The 18,351-nt window shown below is 46.3% G+C and overlaps 1 protein-coding gene and 1 long non-coding RNA gene across 8 annotated transcripts in view; one reads left to right on the top strand and one right to left on the bottom strand.

Moving 5' to 3' along the window:
• The window catches only part of PLXNA4 (plexin A4), a 464,554-nt gene extending 459,827 nt beyond the window's left edge, over positions 1–4,727 (top strand). The window contains exon 32 of the mRNA XM_077135733.1: positions 1,746–4,727. Within this exon, the coding sequence (XP_076991848.1) occupies positions 1,746–1,841 (96 nt within the window). The 3' untranslated portion in view covers positions 1,842–4,727. The remainder of the gene's footprint in view (positions 1–1,745) is intronic.
• The window catches only part of LOC143662247 (uncharacterized), a 33,685-nt gene extending 16,383 nt beyond the window's left edge, over positions 1–17,302 (bottom strand). For 2 of the 7 annotated variants that reach the window (XR_013165291.1, XR_013165314.1), the window contains exons 1-3: positions 16,962–17,155; positions 8,023–8,120; positions 3,884–4,008 (exon numbers count right to left, since the gene is read on the bottom strand). This is a non-coding gene — a long non-coding RNA (uncharacterized LOC143662247). Of the gene's footprint in view, positions 1–3,268; positions 4,009–7,793; positions 7,936–8,022; positions 8,121–16,961 lie in introns of those variants that run through there. The other 5 variants (XR_013165297.1, XR_013165306.1, XR_013165274.1 and 2 more) reach the window with 5 other exon arrangements.
• Between the last annotated feature and the right edge of the window lie 1,049 nt (positions 17,303–18,351).

The following is an 18,351-nucleotide window of genomic DNA, read 5'->3' as shown; positions in this document are numbered from 1 at the left end:
GGATAGGCTAAAACAGGACAAAAACAGTGCTAATAGAAAGTGTTTTTGGTGGCTGTGTTCTCTAGTTGGGAAACATTACATGCAGTAGCTGCCACTATAGATGCTTCCTTCCTTCTGGGCCAGTGCAGAGGTGCTTATGGAGATGTACTAGATCATGCCAGCTCAGATCAAGTGGATTCAGATCCAGATTGCCTGCCTCTGAGCAGCAGCATAGCTGCCACCATTATGTGGAAGGTTGTAACAGCAGCCTGGAGCCAGCGCCACAGTTCTCTACTTCCCCACAGTCCTCTTCATGGCTTCATCAATGAGACAGGGTCTGGGCACCCCAGGTTGAGGATGAAGCCCCAGCAGTGTCTGCCTGGTGTCCCACAGGCCATGAGCACCAAAATGCTGGGAACCTCAAATAGAGCGGAAACCATCAGGAGTCCCTTAGTAAGGGAGCCCTGATGCCAGTCAGCTGGTCAGAGCTGGGGGCAGGGCAAGGTTTGACCTTTGAAGCAGAAAAAAGGACCATGTAGATTATGTCAGTATAAGATTACCATTTGTCTCATCAAGGATTGCCCCTTAGTCTACAATTATACTCATCTACTTCCATGTTGAAATGTCTCATCTTTGAGGAAAGATGATGCCAATACATGGCAACAGTTGGTGGCCAGTGAGATAAAAGCAACTCCATCTTGATCTCCTTGGTTAAAAATTAAATTAACTGGGTCGTGAAATCTGAAGCTCTGGGAGCCACCCCTCAAGCCTTCAGCTTCCTCTTTTCTTCCTTGACCCAGTTCTCTGCCCCCTCAGACTCCCAGACCTGGCTGACTCTACCACTTGTAGACGCAGTACTGGGAGCTTCCACCTCTCCTCTACTCCACATGAGCAACTCTAACTGCTTAGAGTTAGCCCTGGACTGGGCGTTGTGCTAAGAGCTTTCACATCTGTTATCTGACTTGATCCTCTTCATTGGAGCAGGCCAGAGAGGGGTTAGTAGCTCCCCCATTTTATAGAAGAGGAAACAGAGGTTTCAAAGAGGTTACGTGTTTTGCCTCTTTGGATCACTCAGCTGGAAACTGGCATAACCATTGTTCAAACCCACATTCCCCAAGTCTGAGTCAAATTCTAATGCATTTCCCATCAAAACAAGCCCCAACTGCTCGCTGCCATCAGCCTCCATCATCAATCTGATCTCAGAAGAGTATTGGTGGACATGATAAGGGATTATTGACCAGTCAAACCTAAGGTATTCTCTTCTAGGGAGATGTGTTTTAAACAAGCAAAGTTAGGTCAAGTGACTTTCTAATTTGGAGTTTCAGCCTGTAGGGAGCTGATGGGGAAGATTTTCCTTTTTTCAAAAAAGGAATGGGATTTCTTAATAGCCACAAAATCACATTCCTGCTCAACACTGAACTCCATACTCTTTCATATTGGCTCTGGAACTGGCCTCTGTTTAACCTACAGGTAATTGTAGTATCATTCAGCTACCTTTTATAGGCAATAAAATGTGCACATTTATTCAATCATCATGATGTATGTGTTGACATCCTGTGCTCATTGACACATGGGTGCCCACACATTGTTCCCCACACTGCCCCCTCCCTGTTGCCCAACCCAAGCAAGCATCCCACCATGTGCATAAGCTCATGTGTCCCCATACCTTTTGACTATATCCACACCATCTCCATGTACCCTAAAGACATAGACAAACTCACATAAACTAGTAATCACCTACCTCCCTGTTCCTTACCCTTCAACAGATCCTGGGACCTCTGGACCACGATGATCAATGTGGGAAACAGAAACTGGCCTACAAACTAGAACAAGTCATAACCCTCATGAGCTTAGACAGCTGAGAACCGTCCTTCCAGGGCCGCCCTGGAGGGAGGGACACACCAAGCCGTGCCTCAGTCTAGATTATCATCTTTACCAAGTGCAAGTTCTGACTGGCATCAGCAGCATCACCTGAGCAGCGCTATCTCCATCCCTGCCTCTTTCTGTCTCTCCCTCCTTCCTGGACCCCTTCTGTTTCAGTTGCTCCGTCAACCTGATTGGACCAAGCCACTGAACCTCAGTTAGTCCAGGCATGGCCAGGACCCCAGTGAGGGACCTGAGCAGAAGATGTCAGAGAGGAGTTCTCCCTCCCAGTTGTGGCTGACCCCATGAGTCAGCAGTGGGGCCCAGACATGAATGAGGAATTGTGGATAGAGGGCATTTCCATGCTGCTACTTCGCCTTCCACTTCTTGAGAGCTCCACTTTAGTCTAAACCTTGGCCTAGGGAAGATGCAACAAGCTCAGTATTATCTTTGCTGGGAAGATATCAACAGGCTCTCCTTTCCTATATTTCCATCTCCAGGGGGGCAGTCAAAGGTATGGTCACTTTGCAGCTATGAGAAGAAAGGCCATGCTCCCTGCATATAGCAGTGCATATGTGAGTTGGGAGGTGTTCCATGGGGCTGCCTCTCTCCTGCCTGATGGCATCAGAGACCTTCTTGTCCCCTTCTATGATTCTCCTGCCTCCTTGGAGCCCTTCCAAGTATCCACAGGGACATGCCTGTCTAGTCTCTTCCCTTGCCTGTAGAAACCCAGGCTGGAGAAAAGAAGTTACCTTCCACCCTAAAGATGCTCCTGATCTTTTAATCTGAAACCCTAGCAACAAAATATCACATGGAGGGGAAGAAAAGGAAAGAGAGTTGCATCTACTTCAAAAGAATTTCTTGTTTTCCGATCACCTCCAAATTAGAATGAATCACAACCATAGTCATGGTCTTGTCCATTGCCAGAGCCTCAAATGCTTTATAGAGAAAGCATCTCCATCCTCCTTAGTTATTGATCTGCAGTATGAAATGCAAAGTGTGTCCAAGAGATTCTACCTCCAGCTGTCCCCACGAGTCCATCATCACCACCCTTCCTGACAACTCCATAGAAGGCTAGGGCAGATAGTCTCATCACTGCTCCTCCTGCAGAAGCTGCTGCCATTCCTACACAAATGATTCTGTCACCGGACTGCCCAGACCTCCTTGTGAATTATTTCATCAGCATCTCAGCTGTCTCTTTAGTCATTCTCCTTTCTCATCTCTTCAGGAGTCATCATGGAAAGAAACACAGTCAAGCACAGTCTCAAAGAGACAAACCAAAATCCAAGCTAGCTTCAACCTCCAGCTTGTCATATCAAGGAAGGATGGAAGAGTCAAGCTAAAGAAATGAGAGGAGTGACGTACAACTGACCTCTGTCCTGGTGTCCATCTCTCCATCTACCTTTACACCTTTTCATCCATCATTTTAGCCAGCCAGGCACATGTGTGCTCAGAAATGAGTTTATTAGGCGAGCAGGGGCTATGGTGAAAGATGATCTGAGGGAGCATTCTGGAAACCTATAATCTTGAAGGAACCTTAGGGGTCATGTGGTCCAGCCTCCCACCACATGCAAGAATCTCTCCTGGCAGCTCTGGTCTCAAGTTGTGTACCACTCTAAGAGACAATGAGAAGCATCATCTAAGATGGTCCTGGAGATAGGATTCCATGGTCTTGTCTTCAGTCTCCAAGCATCAGATGTCATTCCCTTGCCATCCACTCAAAATAAGCCCCCCATGGAAAAGGGAAGAAACCACACAAAGTCCATGGAGAGTCCTGTACTTTTAAGAACGCTAGCCCCTTAGGATACGAGTGTGTGTGCGTTTGTGTGAGTGCCTGTGCATGTTTGTGTGCATCTGTCTGTCTGTCCCAGGAGAGGGCAGAGGGCGCAGAATGATGTCTTGTCCTGTGTTGGGAAATTCTGAACAGATAGCCTTCTCTGTCCCCTTCCTCATCAGTTCACACTCAGCTTCAGGACACCTCAGCCATGCTTTTTATACGGCGTGCTGTTGGGTGGATGAGGCAGAGTGAAGGAGCTGTCACCTGTCCATAGGAAATCAGGGTGGTCACCTGCCGAGGCCTGGACTATGGTGCTTAACTGGAGGCAGATGGTGGTGACCCAGAGTAGGCCATCACGTAGCAGCAGTGGCGGAAACGACACAAGCGACCTAAGAAGCAGGAATAGGAGAAGGGAGAAAGATGCATTTAAGGGAAAAAAATAACCAAAGGTTTTGGCAAATGAAGTGCCAGGTGGAGAAACATGGAATTTCTATCCATGGTCATTTTATTTCCTTTCCTCCCAAGAAGCCATGGCAGGGACCTGGCAGGCCAGAACAGGGGCATGTGGGAGGAGGGCTGGGGAAGCACCTTGGTCACTAAAATATTTTTGCACATGTGAAGGGTTGGGGAGGAGAGACACACACATATTTAACACGAATCTGCCGAATGGAAGCTGTGTGCTTGTGGGTGTATGTATGAGTGAGTGTGTTTTGACTTATTTTTTAAGTTTTGCACAGATAGAGAAAAAAAAAGAATAAGCAGAAAAAAGACTGTTACGGTTCTGCTGAAGCTTTTATTTTTTACTGGATTATTATTGTTATGGTTACATTGTCGGTACAGAACTTTTTTTCCATGTTTATGTTATAAGACAAACTTCAAACACCTCAGAGAAACAAATGTCAGGAAGAAAGCGGAGGAAAGGAAAGATATATTTCCCCTCTCTCCTCACTTCTCCTGGGGGATGGGCAGATTTTACTTTACTTGATGGGGTGGGTTGTGTCACACTTTTGTTTACCCAGAGTCTCTTTGGCCTGCTTGGGGATGGAAAAATAGGATGGAGTCACCCAGAGCCACCACCCGTCTTGCTGTAAACATCCTCTTTCCTTTTGCCATTTGTTTGTTTTCCATTTTTTCAGTTTGGATTCTTGGTGCATGTGTGATACATTTAGAAGCAAAGACTGGCAGAGTTGTCAAAAAACCTGTCCTTTCCCCCAAATCTTTTTTCCAATCTCCCCTGGGAGCCCTGGTCTCCTCTTGGGCAGGCCAGAGACCCAGAGAGCCGCTCGGGTGCTTTGCAGGCCAGCATGCCTCAGAGCAAAGAAGGGACTGGGCACATTCGGTCCTGGGAAGGGAGGGGGACTCTTGGCCTCTCTCTGCGACAAAATGAATTTGCAGGGTGCACGGTTCTGTTTGAGATGAAACCTTTCTCTAATTCCTTGGGTTCTGAACAGAGGGCACACCTCTTCTTCCCTTGAAACTACCAGTATCAAACGGTACCAGAATATCAAGCAGCCAAATTCACTGGCCGAGGTTAGGTGTAATCTTTGAATGCTGGAGGGAGAGGGGCTGGAGGCTGACAAATGGGGAGGCGGGGCTTTGTGGGGTTCTGGGTTTAAAACAATGGGTAGAGGGTAGCCAGGAAGGAGCGCTACAGGCTGTTGTGTCAGTTATTTCCTCAGGAAAATCATTTTCTTGCCTTCTTCTTTCAGCATGGTTTTCAATTTGGGGAAAGAAAACAACAAGGTGCCCCTGTGCGACACCTAAGATCCCGCCCCAGGGCCCCTCTCTCTCGTGAGCAAGTGCCAGTGAGGGAGGTCTGAGATGCTTGGTTGAAGCTATGGCCAGGGAGAGAAATCATTTAAAACAAATCCCAAAGTTTGAGGCAGACAGTCAAGGACTGTTCCCAGGGAGAAAGGGGAGTTGCTGACAGGTAAGGTCTCTGACAACCTCTCACACTCCCCTCTCAGCTTCCAGCCCCAGGTTACTGTTGACGTTCTGACCCAACAATGCCCCCTGCCCCAATTTTCCTATCCCCAGATTCTCTAGTACTCCCACCCCTGCCCCTTGCATGCCTGGCTTCTCGGTGTGCCCCTTTCCCGACCGTGGGCATCCTCCTCACCCTTCTTGCCCGCCTCCTGCATGTGCAGCCTCCACCCCAAGAATTTATCCACTAGGATACCTGAGCTGTTCTGCTCTCTCCATGGACAGCTCACCCCTCAGTCCAGCACTCTGGGATTGCAAGACACCCCCTCCAACCCCATTTGTTTGGCCTTGGTGCCGCCTTCCCGAGGGATGGGGGCTCCTTCACCCAGCCTACCCTCTGGTCCCCCACTAGAAGCACCACAAGCAGTTGCCTTCCCAAATGGCCTCAACTCCAAGAGGCAAGCCTACTGCTGCTAGTTCCAGAACCCAAAATAATGCTGTCATCGCTCCAGGTAAAATTACCACTGGCTTTGACCCAAAAGAGAAAGTCTGTTTTCTTCTTTCTTCTTTCCCAGTAAGGAGGAAACCCTTGGTTTCACAGGATGCAAAGTCAAATACTTAACCTGTGCCAAGGGCCAGTAGTATTCATTATCTAGAGCAAACTATCCCACCTGCAGGGGAAGGCCCACAGTTGCTCCTTTCTCTGGCCAAAGACCACACCTTTTAATGGGCCAGCCCATTGAGCAGTCTGCACTGGGTCTGAGAGGCCTCCCAAAGGCATTTCTGTGAATGAGCAGACCTCCAGATTACCCTGGAGTCCCCCATTCCAACAGAGACCCAACACCAGGCAACTCCCTGCCCGGGCTGCTCCCCGTCCTTTCCTCTTGGCCCTAGTTCACGTCAAAGGTCTCCTCTTGGCCCCTCACGCATCTTGTCAGTTCTCAAGGACAGGTGACTGAGGGCCGCTGACCCCACAGCCTGTCCCCATTTTTTAACTGTTATATGGCCCGTTTGAAGTTTTGGAGTTATTTTTTGCTTGTATGTTTTAACAATTCAAGATTAAGGAAGAGGTCCCAGTGCAGATATAAAGTCCAAATTACAAAGGGGAGAAAAATTTCTTCACTAGTAATTTTCAAGGGGATGAGGACAGCCTTAGAGGCTGAGGGGCGCATCCCCCTCATTGGTACAGAAACAGGCTGGGAAGCCCCCAGGATGTGACTGCAGGGGTGCACCAGTGGCTGCTAGCAATCTTGGTGCTCCCCCGGGGCCTTTGTTGGCTGGAGCTAACAATGCTGCCCTTTTAGGTGCCTCCTGCCACCTCCCCCCCGGCCCCCAGGAGTTCTACCTGTAGCAAAGGAGAACCTCATTTTACAGGACAGGACATGAGATATAGCCACAAAGGAAAATTAAAAGGCAGCTCCTGTCGGGCCTCTCTCTTCTCTTCTTGGTGCTCCAAGGGTGGCAAAGCCCTGAACTGGAAAACTAAATGACCATTTCCTCCATTTGGAAAGTGACCTCAGCAGTAAAAGTTTCAGAGAGTCAAAAGAGACTCTTTTTTTTTTTTTTAGCTGCAACTCTTTACTCCTCAATAAAATGATTTTTTATTAAGAGGAGTATCCAACTTTGAAAAATATATAGGACTTATTTGGTTACCAATGTAATGCATACTCATTAGACTCCCAATTAATTCCTTGAGTAGTCTGGTCATGACCGGAAAGCAAAGCAAAGCTAAGCTGAACAAAACAAAATCCTTAATGAACATTTTTTGTTTTTTTACAAAAGAAATTTTTTGTTTGTGTTTGCAGAGATAATTGAGGTGCTCTGGGTAGACCAGATATCCTGGGTTGGGGGAGTTCCACTTTCCCTCCACTTTACTTCTTTTGATTTCTTTCCAGTCTTGACTTCAGGCTGCCCCTGGTATTACTGAAGCTACTATGTTGCTTGTCAGCTTCCCCCCCAAATTCCCTTCTAGGAATTGGTCATGCAGGGACCCGAGTTTCCTCTCCCCCAAGGATACAAATGCTGAGGCAAATAGACCCATTGAACTCATCCTCCGTCACAAGAGACTTCTTTTGTACTTTACAGCTCATCTTCCACCAGTTTCTTTTTTTGGAATTAGAACTTCTTTTGTTAGTGTCTTTGATGTTACTCATCAAGCACATTTTGGTAGGGTTCCCTTACAGGAGTAGAATCCAAAACTGAGGCTATAGTTCAAGAACAATGCAAAGGAGACCTAAGAAATCAAGACCATTTTACTAACACTTACATGCACAGAGGCCAGTCATGCAATACAGGCACATGAACAAAGATGGGGTATGTGTCTTTATTTTTCCTCATCCCCTCTCCCTTCCCTGATGTCCTGATCCACTTGTTGGCTTGTTAAATCTTCCGTTCTTTAAAAAGAAAAGCTAGTTTACCTCAAAGAATTTTGTTTCCCTTTGGAAACCAATGACTTTATGTTTGGGTTGGGCACCTCTTACCTCCACTACTTCCTGCCTGGGCCTGGTGTCCTTGAGGTCTTTGGTCCTTACTTAGCATGAATTGGCTGCTCTGGCCAAGAACAAGTATCCTCCATTTCCTAAGGTGGGAAAGAAAGAAGGGTTGATGGAGCTGCTCCCCACCCCCGTCCTATCTTACAGGAACCAGCCTCTCACCCCTTCCAGCAGAGCCCCCCCCCACCCCAGGTTTTCATAGCAACCAGTAACTCCAGGGTACCACAGAAAATAATGGCTCAGTTTGCCCAGATGTGGGGGAGGAGGGGTTCCAGCCAGGTCAGATGACCCATAGTTAAGTCTCAAATGCTAGAGGAGAAAAGGGAATGAATGAATTAATTAATAGGTAGTTTAAGGAACAGACAGGGGTCTTTGAGTCTCAGAGAAAGGCCATTGAAGGAGGGAGGGCAGGTCATTTCTACTGCAGTCATCCCCTTCCAGCCCTGCCCTACTGTTTCAATAAAGCTCCCACCTTGACCACTGACCCTTTGAACAAAGCAAAACATGTCTTTAGACAACACAGTGTTATAATAAGCCTCAAAGAGAGGTGGATGAAATCTATTAGAAGAGGGTGTTCTGGTTTTGATTTTTTAAGAATATCCTAGTAAGAATAAAAAAAGATTTTAAAGAAAAGTTTTTAAAAAGGAAACCTATGCTATTTAAATTGGAGCTCAGTTGTAACTTGGTAAAGGCAAGCTTCTGTACCTTTGTTATAATTAATTGTATACCTGTGTATGTAAATATAAGGCATTCCTATTTTGCAGTTCAGAACAAAAAAAAAACCTATTTGTAATATAGAATAAAGTTTATTAAAAAATAATAAAAATTCAGTTTTGGATTTTGAGTCTTTCCGGACATGACAGAAAGGGTTGGGGCAGGGAGAAAGCTGGTTTCATGAGTAGGTGGTGGTCTCCATGGCACAGAGTATGGCAGCTTCTTTCTCCAGCTACATGATGTCTAAGTTCAACTGTCAGAGATCCATCTTTTTCCAAGGCTCTGTCCTCAGATGAAGCAGACGTCCCTGGAGGTGAGAACACTTCAAGCTAGGAGGGATCAAACATGCTGGCATTCGAGGCCTTCAGTGGACATCACTTTCCACAGCCCCTGATCAGCCCCTGAAACACAGTCCAACAGGCACTTACTTCTAACTGGTCCGAGTTGGCTGGGGAGAGGACACAGAAGTTGTTGCCATCCCTCTTTAAGTCTTCTTGGTAAGCTACACCTTAATATGAATGATTTTCAATTCCTTCTCCAGGGTATTTTGGTAGAAGTTGATCTTGAACCCAGTTGTGCCCCCGGAGTAGAAGTAGGAAGACGGAGGTGGGGTGAGAGAAAAGGCTGGCAGTAAAGAGCAGGGAGGAAGACAGAATGCCTGCTGGCCTTACATTTCTATCTGTGGCCCATAATGTGTCAGAGGACACAGGGTGAAAGGAAATGGGAAGCAGACATAGATGGTTCAGCAGAAGTCCTGGCCTGGGCATCAGGAAATCTGTACCCTCAAGTACTCATTCAACCAGCTGCTATGGACACATAAATCCGCTTTTCTAAGCTGCAGGTCGGCAGATGGAAAGGGTTGGACCAGATGCCTCCTTGAAACACCAATGTCCTTATTAATCAGATTTAAAAGGATGAGAGAGGTGAATCAAGAAGAAAGCAGGATAAGGGAGGAGAGAGAGAGAAGCAGGGAAAGGGAAAGATTAATGAAGGAAGAAAGGTAAGAAAGAGGAGAGCTGGGAACGTGTAAGATGGACTCTGAAGACTCCCAACAAGCCGATAAAACTTCAGGCAAATTCTATCCTCTCTGTCGCCTGCTGACCCCCCCCCCCCCCACGTGTGCCAACTCTCAGGCCCCTTCAGACATCAAAGCCAAGTCCCCGAAGGTCTTCTCTGAGGACGGACCTTCTGGGGGGCCATAGAGAGAAAGGCCAGGATGTGACTTGGAGGGAAGGCCCACAAAGAACCCAGTGTGCCCTCTGCCCTTACCACTCTCCCATCCTCCTGCTGCTGCTTCAGCTGGACGAGATTCCTTCTAAACATAAGGGGGCCCTGAAGGAGGAAACACCACTCAGCAACAAGGCAGAAGCATCTGTGAGACACAGCCAGCACAGCCAATGCATGAGGAAATCCCCTCAACCTTGGGGACCACCATGGAAATAGACAGAGACAGCCACACAGGAAAGCAAGAATTGGTGACCGCAGAACCCAGCACAAACAAAATGGATTGAAATCAACCAGAGTATTTTTTTTTCAATAGATCAGACCCTTAAGAAAAGCATAATTCAGAAACAGGAAGGAGATGTTTTTCTCTTCTAAATAGCGAGGCAGGATGCAATGAGGACAATGGCTTGTCCTTGTAATCAGGATAACTCTGAACGTTCAGATTCTGAATTCCATATACTATCAAGCTCCTGCCGGGTTCTCAGTCTTCTTTACCCAGATGATGGCATCCTTTATCACAACCAACCACAGTGACCTGAAACAGAGCACTTTGTGCTTTTGTTTCCATTTCCAGAGTGAAGATGCTGCTAGCTGCACTATAAAGGCCAGCAGATTGTGGTACACACCATTTAAACTACGGTGAGTGGAAAAGACTCATAAAGACTCACCATGAAGGGTGATGCAATACTATTATTAGTCATAAAAGTGATATTGTATAAAGGAAAAGGGGGTTGGTCCTGGAGCCTCAGTAACACATTTAGAATGGACCATTATTTAACAATAAGTAATACCTAACTCCTTATCAAAATATATACATTCATTTGGGCATTAGACTGCGAGACCATTGAAGGCAGGGTCCATGTCTTAGCTGAATTTATATGACCCAAGCTTAGCCCACAGTCCAGCACAGAGGAAGCGCTTGATAAATCACGAATGGGTGGAGGGAGGGATGGAGAAATGAGGACTTGGAGAAAACAATCAGCTACAAGTTGGTCTCTAGGTTTTCTTCCCTACTGTGACTTACACGCCCTTCATTATTTCTCCATATTAGGACACACACACTCTCCCATGAATATTTTATCTTCATGAAACTAATTCCTTGAGTTGCAGCTAGTGGCTATCTTTTGCAAGTGAAAAGTGGGTATCATAGTCAAAACTTTTACCAGAGTTAGCAGGGCTGCTTCTAACTGAGCAGGGTAACTGGAGGCAGGGATAGGGTACTGCTGCATCAAACCTATCCCGCTTTTGTTTTAATAAAATTTCCACCTTGAACCCTGACCTGGTGCCAGTGGCCTTGCTGGGAGTCTCTACTTGAGCTGAAGGCTGGTCTAAGAAGTTGCACCTGTGCCTGTGGCTACCTGGTCAATTGTAGTACTGTTCATCAGTATCTACTCCCTGAATGAGCATTACAGTTTACCAGCCCAGTAAACTAAAGTATGGCCAACCAAATGACTTTGGGCCAATAGAATGCATGCACTTGTGAGTCACCTGCCATGCTCCAGAGAGAGGCTACTACGTCAGCCTGGACCCCAGACTGAGCATGCCATGGAGCAGAGCTACCAGATGACACCGGTCATTATGTAGCATGAGTATGATATAACTTTGTTGTGTAGGTCACTGGGGTTTACAGGACTATTTTGTTACTGCAATATAGCCTACACAATCCTCATTGTTACAGAGTACAAGAAATTTAACCTGAGGTTAACAGGGTAGCCGCTTATTAACTGATGGATGACATCTCTCCTCTTTCCTACAGAGAACTGTTCTTTTGGACTAAGTCTCTTTTTATAAAGACATTATTAGCCATTCACTCTCAATGTGGGTCATTTTGTGGAAGTTCCCAATTTTCCTGAGCTGTAATTGGCACAGAAGAGGAAAGAAGGGGAAGACTAAGAAAAAGAGAGATGGGGAAAAGAAGGAAGGCGCAAGCCAAGAGAGAATGGGAGAGAGACAAGTGGGAGGGGAGGAAAATATTGGGAAAGAGAAACAAGGAGGATAAGGAATAGCACCGCAAAACCCAGGACACGGTGGTCAGTGGGGTTCCCAACCTGCCTGCTTTTGTGAGAAAACGTCTTCAGGCCCAGGTGGAAGCCACAGCATTTGCTGCCCCCATTGCCCTCAGGAGAAGCTGTAGTTACTGGATGAATCTGACCATGTTTTTGGTGTTTTTTTAACCCTATAATTTTTTATATACTTTGATTTTGTTCAATGATTAACTTATCTGCATAGGAGAAAAATCCTTACTAGACGCACAGACCATGAATTCAGTGCAGGTCCTTGCTCAAGGTGGCAGCTGCCTTTTGGAAGCCACAAATGATAGCTTCTCAGCAACACTTGTTGCTGCCTGATTCTAATAAAGGCCTGATAATCCTCCTAAGATACACGAAGGGAGTAAACCTATGCTTCCTCCCCCAAAAGAAGGGGGGCCCTTCTCCCCCACCAGTGCTCTCTACATCACAGTACAGATGAAGGCTTTCCCCTACCCTGCCTTCTGAGTTCCCCCATTGTTCCCTGTTTAAGCCTTTCTAAACTCTAGTGATGCATAGCAGAGACTGGAGGGAAAGGAAGCAGAGGGGTCTGGAAGGGGAAGGAGCAGGGCACTCGGGGTATGTTCTAGGCCCCATTGACTAGGAGCATATTCCCCACTATGGCAAATATCATGTTTCCTCACCTGAAAGGACAGGGTGCTAATGATGACCATGGCCTGCTTCAAACCAGCCCATCACTGCCCACCGCCATTACCTTGAGCAAGTTCCTAACCATTTCTGTATCTTCATTTCCTTATCCATAAAGATGAGAAAATTAATGCCTTCCTCATGGAGTTCTTGTGAGAATCAAGTGAGGCAAGAATGACAAAGCACAGAGAATGGGGCTGACAACCTGTAAATTCTCCATGGATGATAGCTTTTATTACTGAGCAACGGGCTTCTCATAGAAGAAGTCACATGTGATCTCTCTCATGGCACCATGGTACAGTGCTCAGCATGTACTAGTTGCTTTAAAAATGCTGTTAACAGTACGAAAGTAGTTGGTGACTTTGTCTACCCCAAACATTATGTATTTCCTAAGAACGAGGACATAACCAGAGGACGATTGCTCAAATTCAGGAAACTTAACCTTGGTATAATAATATTATCTGACAAACATTAAAATTTCATCAATTGTCCAAATATTGTCTTTTATAGCCATTTCTCCCCCATTCCAGCATCTGGTAAACGGCTCATTAAATTACATTCTGTTGTTGCTTCAGTTCCCTAGGGCCACTGTAACAAAGTACCAAAATCTAGATGTTTTAAAACAACTGAAAATTATTGTCTCCTAGTTCTGGAGGCCAGCAGTCCAAAATCACAGTGCTGTCGGGGACTGCTCTTTCTGACGGCTGTGGGAAGAATCTTTCCACACCTCTCTCCTGGCTTAGGCTGTTTGCAGCCACCCTTGGCCCTAATCCGGTTTGGCCTCATTTTAAAGTTTGGGTCTGGAACGTCCCAGGTCCAGTCTTCCTCGATGGCTTCTAAAGCTCCAATCTTCTCCTTCTCCCGCGCCATCACTTCTTCTGTCTTTGTATGTTTTGGAATCTTTTGTTGAAACCTGGATATATTGATGTTTTAGTGTATCCCTGGAACTTAGACTCTGAGGCATCTGTTCCTTAAACTTTAATCCAGCTAGCGTCATGACTGAGCTTTCCTTGAATGCCAGGAGCTAAGGAAATAAAGAAAATGCTTTTCCAGTCAAAAAAAAAGAAAAAGCTGTTAAATGAATGACATCAATGCAAGAGTTTCTCAACCGTCTAAACCCTCAAAAATATAAGATATAGCTTCCCAATAAAGTGTAGACATGGATAACTGAAAATTCTAAGTGCCATCGCCTGAGTTTGTCCCAAATGCAGAACCAGAAATAAGGTCTTGTGAGAAGTGGTTTATTTTGGGACATGGTCTCCCAAAGAACAGGAGTGAGGCGTAGGGAAGTGAAGGCAAGCCAACTCAAGGTGTGTTATCAAGCTAGTACCCACTGTGGGCAGCTGGGTCTCAATCCACCTTGGGCCCTCTAGAAACTCTAGAATGCACCTGAGAATATATCAACTGACTCTTATCACCCACTGGTCAAAGGTTGCCCTATGGGCTCCAGGTTCGCAAATGTGTTGGAATGGCTGAGTGGATCATTCCCGCCAGTGACCCAAGTGGTAGAAGCAGAGAAGCCTGGGAACAGAAGACAAGGGGTGTGCAGTGTCACTAAAGCAGGTGCTGCCAGGCTATGCTTTCTGCATGCGCCTGGCTGCTGCACCAGGTGTAAAGGTGGGCCAAGAGGATGTGGGGAGGGGATGGAGAGCAGACACAGGAAAGTCCAACACAACATATAATCCTTTAAACCCTTAATCATCCTGTAAAAGCAAGAATAAAGTCATTTCGCCATAATATTTTCTTGGTATAAGCCATCAATTCTCTGCTACCTCTTCATGTTTCTTTACTTTTGTTACCTACAGTTGTTACCTTTCCCCCCGCCTCCTTTCCATTATCCACACCCAAAACCAAGTTCTTATTACATTCTGAAAGTTATGGCGTATGTGGAATAAGCAAAGAACATCAAAGCAACACTCAGGTATGGCTGATGATGTGTGGATTAGATGTACCCACCGGCTCTGTGACTCATCAGAATCACCGAGGACTTCCCAGGCACTTGTTGTTATTTAACCTTTTGCACTTCTTGTTTGCATTTCTTGTGTGCACCACACAATTAGCCCCTTATCATGAATGGCTGTAGCCTTTAATTGCCTGTAATGCACCATTCAGCACTTTATTTTAACAGAATCAATGCTGACAGCTATAATTTTATTTTGTACTAATTTAATATTTTTATGTCCTGTCTCTTCAACTCAGTAATAGCCCAGGTCTTAATATTTCTTTTATTCTGAACCCAGTGCTGGATACAAAGTAATTAGGTGACTGTATATTGTTTACCCTAAAGCACTGGGCCAGAAAATTAGGTCCTCAGAAAAGATCATCTACTAAAACCAAACTGATCTTGAAGAGAAGGCTTTCTAAATGATCTTAGTCTCCCATAGCTTATCAATTAAAAGAAAAATCAGGCCCTTGGGAAAATAGAGTGCTGATAAAATGTTTGAAGGGAATAAAGAAGAGAATGCAAGTGTTGCGGGGACTGTAATCCTGATTGAATGCTGTGACAGAGGGTCGTCACCTCGCAGACCCCAAAGGACTTCCTCAGAGAGATGACCTCAAAAAGTGAGCTGATATATTTATATACATTACCTTTTTAAATCTTCAGGACTCAGTGCTATGCAGTAGATATCATTCCTATACCCACTTTATAGATGAGTACATTGAGACTCAAAGCACTTAGCATGATCAGTCAGACAAATGGCAATGACAGACCTGGGATGTGAACTCAGGTTTCTCTGATTCCAAAGCCTCTGCTCTTAAAGATGATGCTTCATTACAATAAGCACTAAATAAAGATATACTTTCCTTCATGGATGGATTGATTATCACAATAGCATTGGAAATGCAAAGGCTATAGCAAAGAAAATAAACAAGGTATACACTGGGTTACACTTGTGAGTTAGAGCAGGGAGAGAGGGATAGAATTGAATGGGGATTTAGCTAAAAGGTTAGGGATTGGCCACCTCAAAAAAGGGCCACTGGGAGGGCTTCCTGGTAGGATGGCACAGTAGTGATAGAGGGATCTGGGTTCAAATCTCCAATACCATTCTTAGCTCTGTGTGACTTTAGACAAATTAATTTACCAGCTCAAAGCCTCAGTTCTGTCACCCATGAAATGGAGCTAATTTGGGAGAAAGTTGTGGAAAGTAAGTGTGATTATGTGCACAATGCCTGATGTGATGTGTACATAGTAAGCACTAGATGGGAGGAGCCATTTCTAACAGTGCCAGTGGAAGCCTGCTCCCCGTGGCCTGTTTTCACCCTGGATGTGAGGGAGGCCACAGTTGGAGCTGTGGGGTGGGTGCATAACCACCCCCTCCTCCTCCACAGGCACATCTTCTTGGCTAAAATACAATCAGTGTCATATCCCTTGGCAAACGCTCTGACCTCCTCAGCCTGGTGTGTGAGCTTTTCTGAGGTCCTGGGTGTGTATTTGCTACCTGACGAGAGGCTGGTGCTCACCACATCATAAAGGGCCAATTGGGTCAGGGCCCTGAATAAGGGAGAAGAAGCAAGTCACCTTCATGTCACTCCCCCCATCCAAAGGAAGGGCCAAACGGACTCTGCATCAACTTGCAGAACGTGACTGCCTCCGTGAACCCCATAGGACCCCTTTCACTTGGGGTTTGGGCAACAGAGCCCTGTGGCTTGGCTTGCCTCTCCTTCTACACAGCCCCACAGAATCCCTAAAAGCTGGCCCAGCTGCCAGCACTCAACTCACAAGCAGTCTTGATGGCCACCTCCCCTCACTCTACAAACGAGGCTAGCTTTAGATCTCTGCCAAGCAAAGCGCCTCATTGCTGGCTCCTGACTGACCATCCAGAGGGCCCTGAGAAAGAGCCAAGGCCAGGCTGGAGGGAAAAGCAGGCCCCAGTGAGTTATGAGGCTATAATTCCATCAAGGGCTTCTGGAGAGATCATAAACTCACATGCCACATCTCCCCTGTCCCCTGGGCCCCTTTTCTCCCCAGTGATTTGCAAGCCTATAATTCCAAGGTGGGACTGCTTCTCATTCCACATAATCCAAATGTTTTCATAAAGAAACATGGTTCCTTCTCTTGGCTTCCAGTTTCCTCCCTCAGAGCCAAAGAACAGCAGCGGTGCTGTCTCGTAGTTGCAGTCCCAGCTCTGGCTCCTGGCTGTGCTTCACCCCCACAGCCAGCTTGCATCTCCATAAAATGAGGTGACATCTGCCCTAAGTCATCTGGACTCATCTGGACTCATCTGGAAGCCCAAGTCACAGCTGAAATCAAACGGGTCTGAAGGGCGTCTCTGGGGCTCAGGGGCATGCAGATGTGAGCCAGGAGGTACTTACAAAGCTTTGATTTCTGTAGCTCCATGTCTTTTGTGCTCCACGAGCTCTCTACAGATCCTGTGAGTCACATAGCCAGGCCCAATCTGCTCTCTGTAGCTGTGTTTTCACCCTTCAAATCCCTTCAGACTGGTGTGAATGTTCCCCCCCATTACCAAAGCCCCTCCTGGCAAATGGAATGAACCATTACGTGACATCATAGTTTAAATGTATGCTTTTATTTTCTGTCCCTCCCACTAGAATATAAGCTTTATGAAGACAGGGACTTTGGCTGGTTTGGTCTCTACTTTATCTTCAGCATCTGGAACAGTGCCTGTCTGACACCAAAGCAGTGCTCTAGAAATGTTTGTTGAATGAAAAAATGGGCAAATGGATGAACAAGGGAGGCAGTCAGTCAGATGGTCTACAGCATTGACTCAATAGACGACAAGAGAAACAGAAGCTTGCATGGAGAAGTGCCAGCCCTAAGCTTGAGCGTGGAGGGTGGTGGAACTGGGAAAGGAACTTTCCTGGTATCTTTCCCTTAAAGGCCAACTTTGCTTTGAGTGGAAACTCAAGGGTTTCATGGTAGAGAAGGAAGATGAGTCTCCTAGAGCTGGTGCTGGGATAGGGCCAGAGAGCGGGACCCCTGAACAATAATCCAATCTACCAGCTGTGTTGAAGGACAGCTTGTCAGCCAACCTTGGTGCCCTTCATGGGAAGTGACAAAGGTGATGTGCCATCACCCGTTCCCAAGGGCCTCAGCCCCTGGGATAGAGACACTAACTAACAGCTCCAGCTATGTAGAGTAGTGGGGCCATACTCTCCAGACCCCACCTGGGGCCCAGCATTCTCCTTTCCTCCCTCCCTCCCTTTCTGACTTCTGCCTGTGTCTGGCTTTTCCCTTTAAGATCTGTTCATGTTCTCTTCAGTGGTGGCTGGTAACTATGGAAACTACAATTAGACTGTTTTGCTCAATGTCTCTAAAAATTGCCAAAGGCAGACAGCAACAGACCCTGACTTATCAAAGACCCTAGGATGCCCAAAGGGTGGAGGGTGGGGCTTCATGGGGGATACTTGACAACCCACAGAAAGGCCTGAACTTGAACTTGAACAAAAGTGTGTGAGAGAAGCAGCTGCAGAGACCTTGCCATGCCCAGAAGTGCTCCTAATGGTTAGGAATCTGGGCATTGAGTATCCAGCCCTGAGAAGTTGCCTATCCACGCTGGATCCCGGCATGAGATCTGATGGCACAGAGGTATCCGAATGAGTCTGCAATGCCCACGACACATCAAATATCCTTGACATTTTCTCCATAACTTCTAATTAGAGGAAAGGTTACTGTTCACATGACCTGGATGGACAGCTGACATGGGTTTATTTCTACCTGGCCTCTGAGCTTCATTCCCATTTT

This window comes from Tamandua tetradactyla, chromosome 1 (genome assembly GCF_023851605.1).
Source record: "Tamandua tetradactyla isolate mTamTet1 chromosome 1, mTamTet1.pri, whole genome shotgun sequence".
Lineage (NCBI taxonomy): Eukaryota > Metazoa > Chordata > Mammalia > Pilosa > Myrmecophagidae > Tamandua > Tamandua tetradactyla.
The sequence above is the reverse complement of the archived record's forward strand: the minus strand, read 5'-3'. Positions and strand labels throughout refer to the sequence as shown.